At 43.7% G+C, this 15,605-nt stretch overlaps 1 protein-coding gene across 1 annotated transcript in view; it reads right to left on the bottom strand.

Moving 5' to 3' along the window:
- The window catches only part of MOCS1 (molybdenum cofactor synthesis 1), a 32,258-nt gene extending 30,277 nt beyond the window's left edge, over positions 1-1,981 (bottom strand). Inside the window, 1 exon segment of the mRNA XM_068405402.1 lies at positions 1,839-1,981. Within this exon segment, the coding sequence (XP_068261503.1) occupies positions 1,839-1,964 (126 nt within the window). The 5' untranslated portion in view covers positions 1,965-1,981.
- Between the last annotated feature and the right edge of the window lie 13,624 nt (positions 1,982-15,605).

The raw sequence follows: 15,605 nt of genomic DNA, 5'->3' as shown, positions 1-15,605 counted from the left end.
TATGTTGAACATAAGTTCACCGCACAATACCAATACAGCAGCTGTATCGACCCCACGTTTGTAACCTAACCTAAAGACTTAGAATGGATGGCCTTGGACACAGCCTTTCAGTTGTCTCCCAAAGCTCCTGCATTACAAAGTTCTTCCTTCCACAGCTGGAAGGACCATTTTAAAAGGGGATGAAATACAGAGAGTCTAGCTCTTTCTTCTCCCCTTTGCACCCCCCGCACCCAAATGAAATCTCATGAAACTAAACAGAACCCATGAACATTTTCAGATTCAACCCAGAAGACAGTCAAGCAGTATTCACTATTGTTTTGAATGTTTGAGCATTCTGTCATCTGAAAGCACGTTTCAGTGTCCCCCCGCTAATTGCTCCTCTCTACAGGTGAATCCCAGGACAGACGGAGAACAGAAACGAGCAATGAACACATTATCACTGTACAGTTGCTAAGTTTGCACTGTCTTTGCTTTTGCATTGGCTTGCTTCTCAGGCCCTGCAGGGTATCAGCCAGTAACCCAGTACACTTGTCACAGTTTCAATGCCACACACACAAATCACCCATCCCGTTCTTCCAACCACTGTGGTTTTCGTCCCCTAAGGGAGTAGGGATTTCAGAGATGGATGTTGTAATCAAGCTCTTTCAAAAGTATTCCTGAATGTATGTTAGAACTAGTCGATCTATAGAAAGCAGTTAAAAGTAATTCTGATCATAATTTATAAAAAAGTACATGGTTTAGAAAACACAAAAGAAACTCAATAACCTTTCTAGATTCCCCAGCCAAGCATTCAATAAAGCAACCCACAAATCTATTTGACTTTCTGTAAATAAGTAAGCGGTAGTGAATGCATTCAGTTCTGGTGACACAAAAACTGTCACTAGTAGCTTTAGCTTATTTTCTGCTTGTTAAAGCCAGCCACGCAATTGCAAGTAAATCAATAAATCATGTCCCAGATGGGATTACTCTGCATGTCATGCCCTGTTTCTGCTGGACAGTTACAGAACCTTTGCCTTTCTGTGCAGCTTTTTCTCCTGCATTTGGACACCAAGAGACCAAATCCATCTGGGGGACTGAAAGTTAACCCAGGAGGAGCTGGATCTGGACTACACCTGTGTGGATTTCATGCCAGCGACAGAACAACTTCATCGCAAAGCTGAAAAGCTGCCAAGCCACTTGATTTTGACCTGGGCAGAGCAAATGCCGTTGTGTAATATCTTTTTTGAGTGGGAAGGGACACAGAACTGGTTCAATCCAACAGACTGAATGACCTACTTACTTTCAAAGGAAGGGTGACATTTCAATAAAGTAAGGACATAGAATTGCATATTACTACATGCTTTGCCGACTCTCCCCCCCACCCCCGCCTCATATAATCAAACCATGTTCACCATACAAATTACCTGCCAGTCTGGGACAGGCTGCACAATTTTGTATTTCTATAGAAAGCACGCGGCAGCGTTCCGGTGCCGCCCGCACGCCCGCCCCAGCGGAGCCCACCCGCGGCGGCCCTGCGGGGCAGGCGCTCAGGGCGGGGGAACTCTCAGACCCCAGCTCCCCTCGGGAACCCCGCCAGGCGACGCCCGGGCTATCACCAGAGCCCCTCCACAAACTACGTTTTCTTAATTTAAGTGCAAGGGACCGGCCCGGGACTCAAAATCCCAACTGCTCCCTCCGGCGGCCGCACGCCTCCCCCCGGCAGCGGCACCCGCCCGTTACTGGCCGCCGACTCTGCGACCACCTTCGGCCCCAAATCCTCCATTCACCTCGCGGCCCCGCACCGGCCGTCCTCACCACCCTCCCCGGCCGGACCCCTCCGTGCCCCGCGCCCGCCTCACCTGAGACGCGGCGGAGGGAGCCCTCACGGGCGCCCCGGTGCTGCAGGCGCGGCCCGGGGCTGCCCCGAGCGCCCCCCGCAAGAGCGCGGCACCGCTGCGCCGTCCCCACGCCACCGCCGCCGCCATGGGGCTCGCCGGCGCCCAGCACGCGGGGGGCTTCGGCGCCGCCGCCAGCCTCGCACCGTCACGCGGGTGGCGGGCGGGGGAGCGGGAGCAGCAGCCAATCAGAGCGGCCGCAGGGGCGGCGCTGCACGCCGGGACGCCGGGAGTTGTAGTGCGCTCCCCCCCCTCAGCCGGGCGGGCGGGCGGAGGGAGCGAGCTGTTGCCACCCACGTCTCCCCTGGGGCAGCGGCCCCGGGCGGCTCGTGCGAGCCCCGCGTCCCTCAGCAGCAAGGGCAAAACCTGCACTGACAGCCTTTATTTTCCTTCTTCCCGCACCCTCGCCTCGGCTCCCCACAAGGCAGGTGCAGAGCCCGAGGCCTGCAGGCGGGCTCTGGCCGCCGGGCTGCCTGGTGGGAAACGCAGGCGTTGAAGGACTCGCACACGGGGTACGTGTCCCAGCAGTGACAGGCAGAGGACCAGGAAACGTGGTTATCTTCAGCTGGGGAATATTTCTGGTGGAAATGATGACTTCAACCGCAGTCCTGCCCGAGTCTCGAGTAAAATCTGTAAAACATTGTCAGAAGATGGGCATGGGAACCACATGTTCTAGTTCTATGGGGCATGAGAAAGCAATATTTCAGTTTTCCAGCCCATAATACTTTCCCCAACACTCCAGGTGTTTCACAGACAAGGGGCCTTATGGCGAAACGTCCGGTGGCCCACTGTCTGCCTCCTCTGGGCGATGGGTCTGCAGAGTGTGGTCGCCATTGCCAAGCTGAACATGAGGCACTTGTTCTGAACCTGTTTCACAATGAAAGGAGGGCTCAGGTGCCCAAAATTTCCATGGATCTTCTTCCCCACATCATGTCAGCTACTCTTCCAAAAGACACGTTTCCCTAAATGACCTTCATTGCTCTTAACCTTAGAACTGTGCAGCCGTTGTATTGCTGTAGCTGTTAGAGTAAAACTTACACCTTTATGCACCGTGTTCCTTCTGTGATAACTCTTCCAGTTTAAATAATTTTATTTTCCATTACCAAATTGTTGTGCCAGGGATATTTGCATTTGCAACTAATGGTTGCAAAACCATTATGAAGTCTCTGCACAGTCTTAATCCTTTAGTGTTTGACCTGTGCAGTACTTGTGTGACTATCTGGGCCTTGTAATTGCTTGTATCAGCCATTATTTCAAGACATAGTTACATGTGCTGGCACAGATTCAGATGTTTAGTCAGGTTATACTTAAATCTTCGTTTTGTAGCAAAACACCTTCCTCTGTCCAATTCAGTCTTCAGCATTTAGACTTTATTCAGTCTTCAGGCTGGACAGAAACTAACACGAAAACTTAATGCAACATTGGTGGTTTTTTTTATTTTCTTCCCAAAGCTGAAGCCATGTGAAAAGAAACACAGACTTGAATGACCTGTGATGTGGCCAAATATCTATTCTGAAACCATTCTCATCAGTGTGATGTCAAGGTAACATATACACAGATCAAAACAATAGAGAAGATAAGGCAAAATCCTGTTTTTAATTTCAGTTTTCAAAAGATGCAGAAGCAAGCTTGATGTTTATTTTTACAGTAGCTTTATGAAGTATCACTTCTCCCTGTAGAACTGGAATAACTGTAATTAAAGGATTTCCTGAATTTAATTGAACAGCAAGTGATAATGGAGGCTGAAATACAGAAAGTATTTTAGCTCCATATTAAATGTAGTAATTGTTCAATTACGCTCAATTGCAAAAAAAAAATAATTAGATGTAAAGTGAATAAAGATCAAAATTTGTTACAACCTCAGAAAGAGGCAAAAATTATAATTTGCTTAATCAACATTAAAAAAACCCGCAAGATCTCGAATATCTTTCTCCAGTAAATGTTCCTACCTACAGTGAAGGGTCTGGTTCTATAGTTATTTTATTTTACTTAAAGACTATGTTAAGCTTGACTTACATCTGTAATTCAGTTGAATATGGCAGGGCCGAGCGTATCAGGAAAGTTAAGAAATGAAATAAAAAAAAAAGTTGAGAAGGCCAATGGCATCCTGGGGTGTATTAGAAGGGGTGTGGTTAGCAGGTCAAGAGAGGTTCTCCTCCCCCTCTACTCTGCCTCAGTGAGGCCACATCTGGAATATTGTGTCCAGTTCTGGGCCCCTCAGTTCAAGAAGGACAGGGAACTGCTAGAGAGAGTCCAGCGCAGAGCCACAAAGATGATTAAGGGAGTGGAACATCTCCCTTATGAGGAGAGGCTGAGAGAGCTGGGTCTCTTTAGCTTAGAGGAGACTGAGGGGTGACCTCATTAATGTTTATAAATATGTAAAGGGCAAGTGTCATGAGGATGGAGCCAGGCTCTTCTCAGTGACATCCCTTGACAGGACAAGGGGCAATGGGTGCAAGCTGGAACACAGGAGGTTCCACATAAATATGAGGAAAAACTTCTTTACGGTGAGAGTGACTGAACACTGGAACAGGCTGCCCAGAGAGGTTGTGGAGTCTCCTTCTCTGGAGACATTCAAAACCCGCCTGGACGCATTCCTGTGCGACATGATCTAGGTAATCCTGCTCTGGCAGGGGGATTGGACTAGATGATCTTTCAAGGCCCCTTCCAATCCTTAACGTTCTGTGATTCTGTGAAATGTCTTTGCCTACTTGAAGCCATGTATTTTTCCAGTTTTATCAGATTGTACAAATATAGGCATATCTCATTAAAATAAAATCAGCTTTCAAGGCAACCTCTTACTCTCAGAAGTAGCTACTGCTGGTTGACAGAAACACTTGTCCAGAATTAAATGAAATTGTAAAATAAACATAATGGAATAAGAGGATCTGTGTAAGAGATGATTCCATTTTAACTTCACTGGGATACAAACATGTCATGTCATGTCATGTCATGTCATAGGTCATGAAGAGTAAGGTTTTTTGCACATCTGAGACAGCAGCTGGAGATTTGATTTCTTTGCTTTTCTGAGCAGCTAGTACTAGTACTCAGTAAAGAATTAAAGGTTTGAGGTTTGTATATTTAGGCTGTGATGCTGCACAGTGTCATGCCTTTGCATTTTAACTGAAGTTGTATGTGATATTGTACCATGGCAAAATAATACTTATCTGCATCTAGCTGCAGAGACCACTGTCACTCTTGTGAAGCTCAAGACAGTTACTCAAGGCAATTTTAGGATCCACAGAAACTCTTGCTACTGCTCTTTCAATTGTCTTCCAGACATTATGCAGACACTCACTTGTGTTTGGCACAGAGTAATTCTGTAGTCCAAATTTCAAAGAAAGAAATTTCCTACCCGTCCTGCTGCTTCCGTCCTTTCTGACTTACAGGGAGCCTAGATTAGCCATGTCTTATTTAGCCGTTTATTTGTTTCAAGATTTTGCTGGATTCACACTTATCGCCTTACAGGTCTCATTCAGCTCTCTTGCACATTCAGAGATTAACTAGCTTTCCTCAAGAGACTCTGCACTGTGTCGTTTGTAAAAGTCCGTGTGCTGGCCAAGGAGCATTACACCAACACAGGCAATTGAAGGGTAGAGTCCAGTCCATGTGCCAGCATCCTCTCTGAGCCTATCGCAGAACAATACGAAAATGCAAAGTGCTGGACTACTTCCAGTGCTATTCATGCTTCAGATAAGCACTGAACAAAGTTTTAAAGATATGTTAATAATGAAATAATAACAATAATTACAAAGTCTCAGGAGAGAGCACAGCATGTGAACTGGATGGATGTGCCACACTGAATCATGATTGCCTCATTGTCCAAACTAGGCATCTGTTAAGAGTTTCTCAATATCTTTCTGAAACTTTGGACTACACGCCTGAACAAAAACCAGGGCAAAGTGGAAGACCTGATACTGTCCTCACATGGGGCTGGAACACAGACAGGGCTTGTGGTGGGACTGCAGTTAGGAAAAACTGCAGGAATGCCTAGTCTAGGGCAAGCAAGGGAAAGCCTCCATGTCCAGCTTTCTGCCAACTGAGCACAAAATAACTGTTAAAGTCTGCAAAGACGTGCTGGTTGTTTTGTATACTTCTTGCAAGAGCAGAACCTCATCCCTCTTTGCATTTGTTACTAGTGAGCAACATGGGCACTCCTTTAAAGAAACTACCACAAGGACAGAGATTCACTGTTCAACTTCAGGGCATATGTGAGGTATAACAGACTGGCTTAGGACATCTCACAGTTCTTTGAGAGTGTCATAGCATTTTTCAGTTCAAAGCACACCACTGCATAATTATGCTTATCTACAATTGAGAAATCCTAGGGAGCTGATACAGCAGAGGCTTCTGGGATTCTGTTATAGTTTGCTTTCCTCATCAGAAAGACGCATGAGGGCCTTCCTGATGTTTCTTCCTGGAAGCTGGCACAAAATAACATCCACAGTTCTCTAGGACATACTGCTCCCATGGAATTAAGAGACATGTGCCAAAAAACACAGAGTTACAAATAGGGATTTTGTAAATACCCATGCCAAGGCTGCCACAAAAACAACAGCCTCTCTTAGATGCAGAAGAGATCAGAACAAGACCAGCTGTTCTAATCAACTCAGTCTGAAAACCATTGACATGGAAACAGCCAGGCTGGTTAGAAAATAGGTGCCAATGCTGTCTTCTCCTATTCCTCCTTACCTTCTGTGTGCTGGAAAAACCCTATCCTCTCTCATCTTATTACCCTCCTCCTTTGCTGTATTTTCTTTGATGGCGTCCAGTTTTTCTGCTCACAACAATGAGAAAAGAAAAAATGTTCATTTAAAGTTACTGAATTCATAGTGATGAAGTTTTTGGCATTCTCTCTTTGAGCAGTATGTAGCAGTATCTGGAGTAATGAGCTGTAGAATACCAAGGAATCCAGCTGATCCTACACATTCAAGATAAGCCTATGTTTTCTCTTCCATACTTTTGCACAGCCATACTACAGAAAGACAATTAAGAAATGCATAAAAAACAGAGGCTGATATAAGTAGAAAAGGGGCGAAAAGGAAGGAGGAAAAGAAGGAAAGGAAGGGAAGGAGGAGGAGGAAGGGAGGAAGGAAGAGAAGAAGGAAGGAAGGAAAAGGAAGGAAGGAAAAGGGAAGGAAGGAGAGTTTTGCTATGAGCTTGAACTTGTTATTTATGTATAACCATACCCTTCTCTTTTGGCTTCCCTCCTTTACATGAAATATCATCATCACGCCTTCAGCATTATACAGTTGAGGAATAGTAGCACTTTGTATTCTGTTTTTTTGTCGAGAAGTCCTGTGCAGGACAGCTGCTGAGCTTTTGTTTATCTGGAGCAGGACTGCACAGTTCCATCCTTTACGCAACATTCCCAGTAAAGAGGCTGTTTATGGGCTGACCACAATGTTACTGGTTTAACTGGGTGCTTATTGTGTTTAATTCCTGAGAACTGTGAGAAGAATTAATATACTGACTCAGAACAACCCCATCTAATAAGGTTGTCACAGACAGAACCAAAGGAAAGTTTGAACAAAGTCGTACATTGTCTCAGCTTAACTCTCTATGGTCTTATTCTGCCCCAGGAAGCTCTAGTTGTGGGTTTGGGGTTAATCTGTTAGCACGCCTACATTTTTTTGTATTTGAGTGAAATCAAGGATATGGTAAAAAGAGGTACCTGAGTGTTATAAAACACCAGGAAACTTCTTTTTCCCTTCCTACAGATGACCTGGACTCACGATGCTCTCCCCTCTCCTCCCATGAGTAACTCCCATTCCTCCTTTCCATGTTAAAGAAATCCTGCTTAACTTTACAGAGTGAAGTTAACTGTATTGACCGTATGTGACGGTACCTTACATACCAACACCACTGACACTCCAGGAATAAGGCACTGGGTCAGTGGGATGATTCTCAGACCTGAGAACTCAGCTGTATTTTGGACAAAACAAATAATGATCTCCCTTCTTCCTCAAAGTACAGATCCGGTTCTTGGTCTTCATCTTCATTCCTAAGAGAAGGAATTATGCCTTCCCTGCTCCAAGAGAAATGTATTGATCTTCAAACGGGAAGAAGAGAAATAAACTCCAAATGGCCTTATACAGGCTTTGTCCTTAAGCATTACTAAAAAAAAAAAAAAAAAAAAGCAGCTTCTTTTCCAATACAGGTGCTGTCTTGCTCTCTTGAATTTAGTCCCTGTATTTGGAACAGCAATTTAGTTAAACAGCTGGACATATGATCTTATGAACTATGATGACCATTTCCCATTTAATTTGCTTTGAAGCAAGAAATCTCATCAATAACAACAAAAAACCTTCTCCACATTCCAACACAACAATAGCAAGAGCACACACATTCAAGACTTTTTTTGTGCTGGAAGAGTTTGATGTGACTTGAAAATTGATTAAGTTCTGTCAAGGCTCTAAAGTATACCTGTCTTGTCCCTTTCAAAACTAGGTGGTAGTGTTTATAACCAGGTTCTTAGTCTACCTAGGATAGGATTTATTTACTGCTTATTTCTTGGCTTATTTCGCTGAAACAAGCCAACTTCCAGTCTGTTATGCAACCCCTGAAGCTAAGTGAAACTGTAACAAACAGCACTTGGAGAAAGTTAATTTGTATCCAAAGAGCTTTATCAAGTTAGAAAGTCACAAGGCGGAAAATGAAATAAAACAAAACAAAACAAAAAAATAATAAAAACATCAGGCCATCTTTGTGGGCTGTTGGCATTTTTGTTTTGCAGATGCTTATGTCAAAGACTATTTTTTCAGATGCTGTTAAGTCACTTCCAGAGTTAGCATCCCACAGATATTTCTCTCTCTGTCATTTCAGATCCCCCAGGCACTTCAGTTCTGTTCAGTTCTTGCAAATCACAATAAGGAGCTGTGATTAAGCAAACCAGATCTCACTGAGTATTTTCCTCTCTCACATCTTTGGCTATCTTCTTGTAAAAGAAAGACAGCAAGGAGCTTTTTGCAAATTCACTCTGTTCTCTCATCTCCTCTTCCAAATGTTTTCCATATTGTTAATTTCTAAGCTGCGTTTCCAAAAAATGTGAAAATGTGACAATGTCTTGGATGAACTTTATTTGAGTTTTCAGACAGGGGATCATTACTTTGTTGTGCATTGTTTAGTCACTTAGGTGATGGAAAAGTGGGCCTGAGATGCTGTCTTCAGAGGAGAAGAGAATTCTGCTCTCCTGGTTCCTGCCACTCACCTTCACATTGATGATTACAAATAGCCTGTAAGGTAATAGAAAATCAAGCCCCTGAGAGGCAGCTGTCTGAACAATGGCACTCAATCTAACCTCAGAGAAGCCATCAGGCCAGAGGTTTCAAAGGTTATGACAACTATGCCCACTACATTTAAGAGGTCATAGGCTTTATTTTCTGTAGTAGCTGCTCGTCTAAAACTTTTCACTCCCTACAGTGGTAATTGCTCAGACTTTGTGACTGGCTAAGCACTGTGCCTCTGAAATACTCTGTTGTGGGGAAATGAGAATGCGTTATTTATTTCATGGGAAAAAGGCATGTAGGACATTCTGTTGGCCTTGTATTTCCTCATGCACAGTGATATATTCATTAGGATCCCAGCCTTGGAAATAAGGTCTCCTGACCTAGTTATTTCAACTTCAAATGCTGTGGGTGTAAAGAAAATTAATTGTAAAATAAAACACAAAAATGGAACAGGCTGATTTGATGCTGACCTGAATGGGGTCTTGTTTGCTGGAAAGTCTTTCCATCTCAGCCAGTGGAATGCCTTTTTTTTGGGCTTTTTTTGGTTTTTTTTTTTTTGAGCTCGGCAATTAGAGTCAAGGGGTTTTGTGTTGCTGCTGTTTACAAGTTTGTTTCTTCCTCTGACAGAAGAAAATAACTATCATGATGAAATCTTCCTGTTCCAAAAGGCATCCAACAACATTTGGCCGTACCAGCCTGTCAGTCTGTGTCTTGCTGTTGTGCAAGTCCTTCATCTCCACACGCAGCGCTCGTGTGATACCTATGAGGAAGGCTGAGCACGTTGGTTAAACACAGAGTGGCAGAAAATGGAGAGAGAAAAGAAAGATGAAACAAGGGCATAGCAGAGAAGCGGGACTGAGATATCTGTTATTAGTATTTACCTTAAATTTCAGATATAGCTGAAAATGACATCTACAATCAAGAAGCCTGGAGCCAAACACTCTTAAAACCAGCGTGGCCTTAAGTTTCTAGAATGATTTTGCACCTTTTCAATTAAACAGTATAATTGTTCCATTAAACTTACAATGTGCTTTAACAAGAGATTGTTTTCTCCATATAACTGCATCTGTCTTTGCAGTGCAACAAAGTACCTTCTAAAAAACAGTAACAATATTTAAGACAGCAAGGGAATAGGTGAAACACAGACCACCAGTCCCAAGGTAGAGAGGGAAATAGATGAAATTACTGCTCTGTCAGTTTGAATGTTCATTGTCGGGAATCAACACCCTCTTGGAGAATAGTATTCCCCTTAATTTTCTTATTGTACCTTCCCATCCCACCCCTGCTGACCAAAGTTAAATAACAGAATTATAGATTATTCCCCTCCACAGCCAATCCCTATGTTAAAGTACTTAAGGACAAAACAAATAGCCCTAGTTTTGGCATCCCTCTCTGCACACTCTTAATTCATCCCCTTATATATGTGTCCTCAATGTTTATTTTCCTTACCTTTTCCATTCTCTTCAATTCCTCCGAGTTTCTGCCCTCCTGTCCTACTGTCCATCTCCTTTTCTAGCCTCCTTATTTCTAATGCCCTCTGTTGTTCATGTCTTTCATTTGTTACACCCTCTGACTGCAGTCCTGAGATGTCCTGATACTGTCACATGAACAAATGGTGTCTCTTCTAACTGGATTTTTCCCTTGTGTGCAACCCTGCCTCGGACAAAAGGGATTGTTTATAACCTCATTATGTGTAATTTCAGAAGGCTGCACTTGCAACATTATAGAATCATAGAATTATAGAATCGTTTTGGTTGGAAACGACCTTTAAGAACATTGAGTCCAACCATTAACCTAGCACTGCCAAAACCTAGCACTGCCAAGTCCACCACTAAACCATGTCCCTAAGCACCACATCTACACATCTCTTAAATACCTCCAGGGATGGCGACTCAACCACTTCCCTGGGCAGCCTGTTCCAATGCTTGACAACCCTTTCAGTGAAGAAATTTTTCCTAATATCCAGGCTAAGCGTCCCCTGGTGCAACTTGAGGCTATTTCTTCTCATCCGATTGCTTATTACTTGGGAGAAGAGACCAACACCCGCCTTGCTACAATGTCCTTTCAGGCAGTTGTAAAGAATGTTAAGGTGAACACTAAGCCTCCTTTTCTCCAGACTAAACAACCCCAGTTCCTTCAGCCGCTCCTCATAAGACTGTGCTCTAGACCCATCACCAGCTTCATTGCCCTTCTTTGGACTCGCTCCAGCACCTCAATGTCTTTCTTGTAGTGAGGGGCCCAAAACTGAACACAGTATTTGAGATGCAGCCTCACCAGTGCCGAGTACAGGGGGACAGCCACTTCCCTAGTCGTGCTGGCCACACCATTTCTGATACAAGCCAGGATGCTGTTGGCCTTCTTGGCCACCTGGGCACACTGCTGCCTCATATTCAGACACCTATCAATCCACACTCCCAGGTCCTTTTCTGCCGGGCAGCTTTCCAGCCATTCTTCCCCAAGCCTGTAGCTCTGCATGGGGTTGTTCTGACCCAAATGCAGGACTCAACACTTAGCCTTCTTGAACCTGATACAGTTGGCCTCAGCCCATCGATCCAGCCTGTCCAGATTCCTCTGCAGAGCCTTCCTGCCCTCCAGCAGATCAACACTCCCACCCAACTTGGTGTCATCTGTGAGCTTACTGAGGCCGCACTCGATCCCCTCATCCAGATCACTGATAAAGATATTAAAGAGAACTGGCCCCAATACTGAGCCCTGGGGAGCACCACTTGTGACCAGCCACCAACGGGATCTAACTCCATTCACCACAACTCTTTGGGCCCATCCATCCAGCTAGTTTTTTACCCAGCAAAGAGTGTGCCTGTGCAAGCCATGAGCAGCCAGTTTCTTCAGGAGAATGCTGTGGGAAACAGTGTCAAAGGCTTTACTGAAGTCTAGGTAGACAACATCCACAGCCTTTCCCTCATCCAGTAAGCGGGTCACCTTGTCCTAGCAGGAGATCAGGTTAATCAAGCAGGACCTGCCTTTCATAAACCCATGCTGACTGGGCCTGATTTCCTGCTTGTCCTGTACGTGCTACGTGATGGCATTCAAGATGATCTGCTCCGTAACCTTCCTGGGCACCAAGGTCAGACTGACAGGTCTGTAGTTCCCCAGATCCTCCTTCCATCCCTTCTTGTAGATGGGCATCACATTTCCTAACCTCCAGTCACCTGGGACCTCCCCAGTTAGCCAGGACTGCTGATAAAAGATGGAAAGTGGCTTGGTGAGCACTTCTGCCAGCTCCCACAGTACCCTTAGGTGGATCCCATCCGGCCCCATAGACTTGTGTGTCATGTTCCTGTCTGGAAATTATTTGACTCTCCCTGTACCTTTCTTTGGCTAGAATACGTACACCAGTCCCGACAACAGCTAATAACTCTATGTAGCAATGAGGACTGGTAACTACACAAAGTAACTTCCTTCCTGGTTCCCTTCTTCCCCCCTCGATTTTCTAAGGAACACTGATTTAATCAGTCTGATCAAATCCTCACATTTATTTCATTATAGGAACCTAATTTATTTTACCTTCACTCACTTATAGGAGCTTCATTTTACATTTTTTCTTCGGTCTTTGGCAAAGTTATGGAAAAATAGGAAACCTACATAGTTCAGATTCCTTCTCCAGTAATGAATTTTGGACAAGAAGTGACTTTGGGACAAATATAAAAGCAACTCTATGCCTCATTTCTCAGCAGCCCAGAGAAACTCCTTTTTCAGTTTACATATCTTAAGAAGGATAACTGGCTTAAAAAGCAGCTTGTGGTGTCAGCAAGGTTTCCAAGGGGTAACTCTTTTCAAGCTGGACACGCTATCTATACTGCACAAGACAGCAGGGCCAGGACCCTGCTATGCTGAAGCTGATGAAGCAGATACAATCACATGGTACACTGCTTGGATCTGCAAAGATACCAGCTCAGATCAAGAGAAACACATATTGCCTAATATGCAGTGTGAAACATGCTACATCCTAACAAAGATAATTTGTGTGCATGCAGCAAAACACTGATGACATTATTCTGCCTCTGGAGCTACCACTTTACTGCTAGCCCAGGAATCTTTGCGCTGTGCTTGTTGTGTGCTGCTGGCATAGTTTTGGAAGGAGTGACAAGATAGCTGTAACATACACCAAATAGTCCTCATTAAGGATGTGAAATAGGAATACTTGTTTAATTTTACTGCCTGTGCATGCTTCTGCCTTCTCTCATCATTGTAGTCTGGTAGATGGGATCCTCCAGTCCCTGGCCCACAGTGCAGCTGCAATGCCTGCCCACTTGTTAACTGTGCCAGTGTTTCATTTATTTAGCTTCACTTAGGTGATGAAGAAGTAACGTTGAAGAGAAACTGCCACAGCACTGTCACAGAGCCAAGGTGTATCCTAACGCCTCACTGCTCCAACAGCCAGATGTGCATGAGCCCAGGGTAGGGAACAGAATGCAGATGTCTGAATCCTTTACTTCCTGCATTAGGAAAATGATCTAATCACCTAGCAGTCTAGACTTACCATGGCACATCAGCCTGCAGGTCCTTAGACTGTGGGTTTGTATTTGCCATCAAGTAGGTGGCAAATATTCTAGGAATATTGGACATATTCTAGGAAAGAGGACATATTCTAAGAATAGGACATATTCTAGTAATATAGGACTTATTCTAGGGAATAGGACATATTCTAGGAATAGGACATATTCTAGGAAAACAGAAAGAGACTGACTTCCTTGGTTGGTGGTAGCAGCACGTAGAATCCCCCACATGAGCAGAAGGATACAAGCAAGAGCACAAAAAGTGCTACTAAAATCCTGTACAGGAAGAGTCATACTACAGTCCTTGTGCTAAAGCACTCTATGTCCATGGGAACCTGGGCTCTGCACTCATATCAGAGGAGACAGTACCCATCCTGAAGAAGTTACTTCTGACTTGGCAAAATGTGTGATGGGAGAAGGGCAAGGGAGGTGGGGAAGGGACATAAATGAAAAAAAGGAATGACCCTCAAACCTGAAGGACCTGGCGCTAATCCCTGTATTTCCACCCAGCTGGAGTGTCTCCACTTCCTGTAATTCACTAACTAGTAGTGAGTCATGACAAAGAAATGTTCTGGAAAATTCTGTGTAGTTTGTGCTGTCAAAACATTTTACTGGCATAGAAAATTATAATCTAGAACATAGCCATAATAAAGCACTCCTTTTAAGGTGATTTATATGCAAGGAATATCAAAACCAGATTAAGCCTATTTTACTTTATTGGGACAAAACATAGCTGTAGGATTGAATGAAACATCCTGATCTCTGGCTCATTCTAATCTGTCATCTTCGGTCTGTAAACCTGAGTGCCTTAAGAGAGTATTTGGTCTGTTTATTTCCGTATTGACACTTTAAATGTGAGTGTTTGCAAATTTTTCCTGCCATATATTTCCTCTTATTTTATATAAGAGGAATATAATTTTGTTATATATAATATATATAACAAAAATATGCAAAATATAACAAAATAACATTAAGCTTTTTCTCTGAAATTTCCCATAAAAATTTGGACTTCAGAAAAGTTTTCAATGGAACATGCTCCCTTTGGAAAAAGGCAATTCAGCAGCCAGTTCATCTGCTATTTCAGACAAACTAAACCATTTAATGACTCACACTATCTGTTAATACAATTGATGTTTGAGAGGGAACAGAGAGTCCTTCTTTAAATAGAAAATATAATCCAAGCAGTTGTTTCATCATTGACTTCTGCCTTGTACAATAATTTGCACTCATCTTGCATGGGTAAACAACTGCATGAGTGAACAAGGCTACACAGTACTGAGCCCTTTGATCCAATTTTGCTCTAGCTCAAATGAAGAAAAAAGTTTGTCATTGGATTAATAGGAAGGATATGGCCCTAGTCTTCCTAATTTATTTATAATTAGGATATTAACTCAGTCTTGAGGAAGTTTACAAAGGCGTTACTCAATTCACGTGCAGACTGAGAGTCTGGAGAATGAGAATGTGCAGATGTTAATTCTAAGAACACATATATTGCAACAGAGATAAGACCAAAACAAAAGCCACCAGCAATTCAGACTCTCTCTGCTTATCTTCCCAAGTGACTCCAACTTATTGTGATTATTGACTTTTATAACTGTGTTTCACTGCCTGCTAGCACCTCTTTGTCTCCTTCTCAGATTTCTATGACCTCCAACAATTACAGGGGTACTTGTCAGAGGGAAAAAATGAAGCGGAGAGGGTGAAAGCTGGCTGGAAATTTTCCCTAAGAAACTTAGTAGGACAGGAAGGGACTTGGAGCATCATCGAGATGAGTCCACTGCTATTGCAGATGGCCACATCACAAACTTGAACCTTTACTCTTGCTGCGAAGCCAGTTTACAGCCAAGGAGCTCTGATGTCTATAAACATGCTTCTAAGTTTCAACTTAAACAAAATTGTCAGTAGTTTATGCACAAGTTGATCTGTGTCTTTTACACCTCTTTTCCCAGCCTTCCATTCACGTGTACCCCTTCTCAAAGCAGATG

This window comes from Nyctibius grandis, chromosome 1, assembly GCF_013368605.1.
Source record: "Nyctibius grandis isolate bNycGra1 chromosome 1, bNycGra1.pri, whole genome shotgun sequence".
NCBI classification, from domain to species: domain Eukaryota; kingdom Metazoa; phylum Chordata; class Aves; order Nyctibiiformes; family Nyctibiidae; genus Nyctibius; species Nyctibius grandis.
This window is presented reverse-complemented; position numbering and strand designations above follow the sequence as displayed.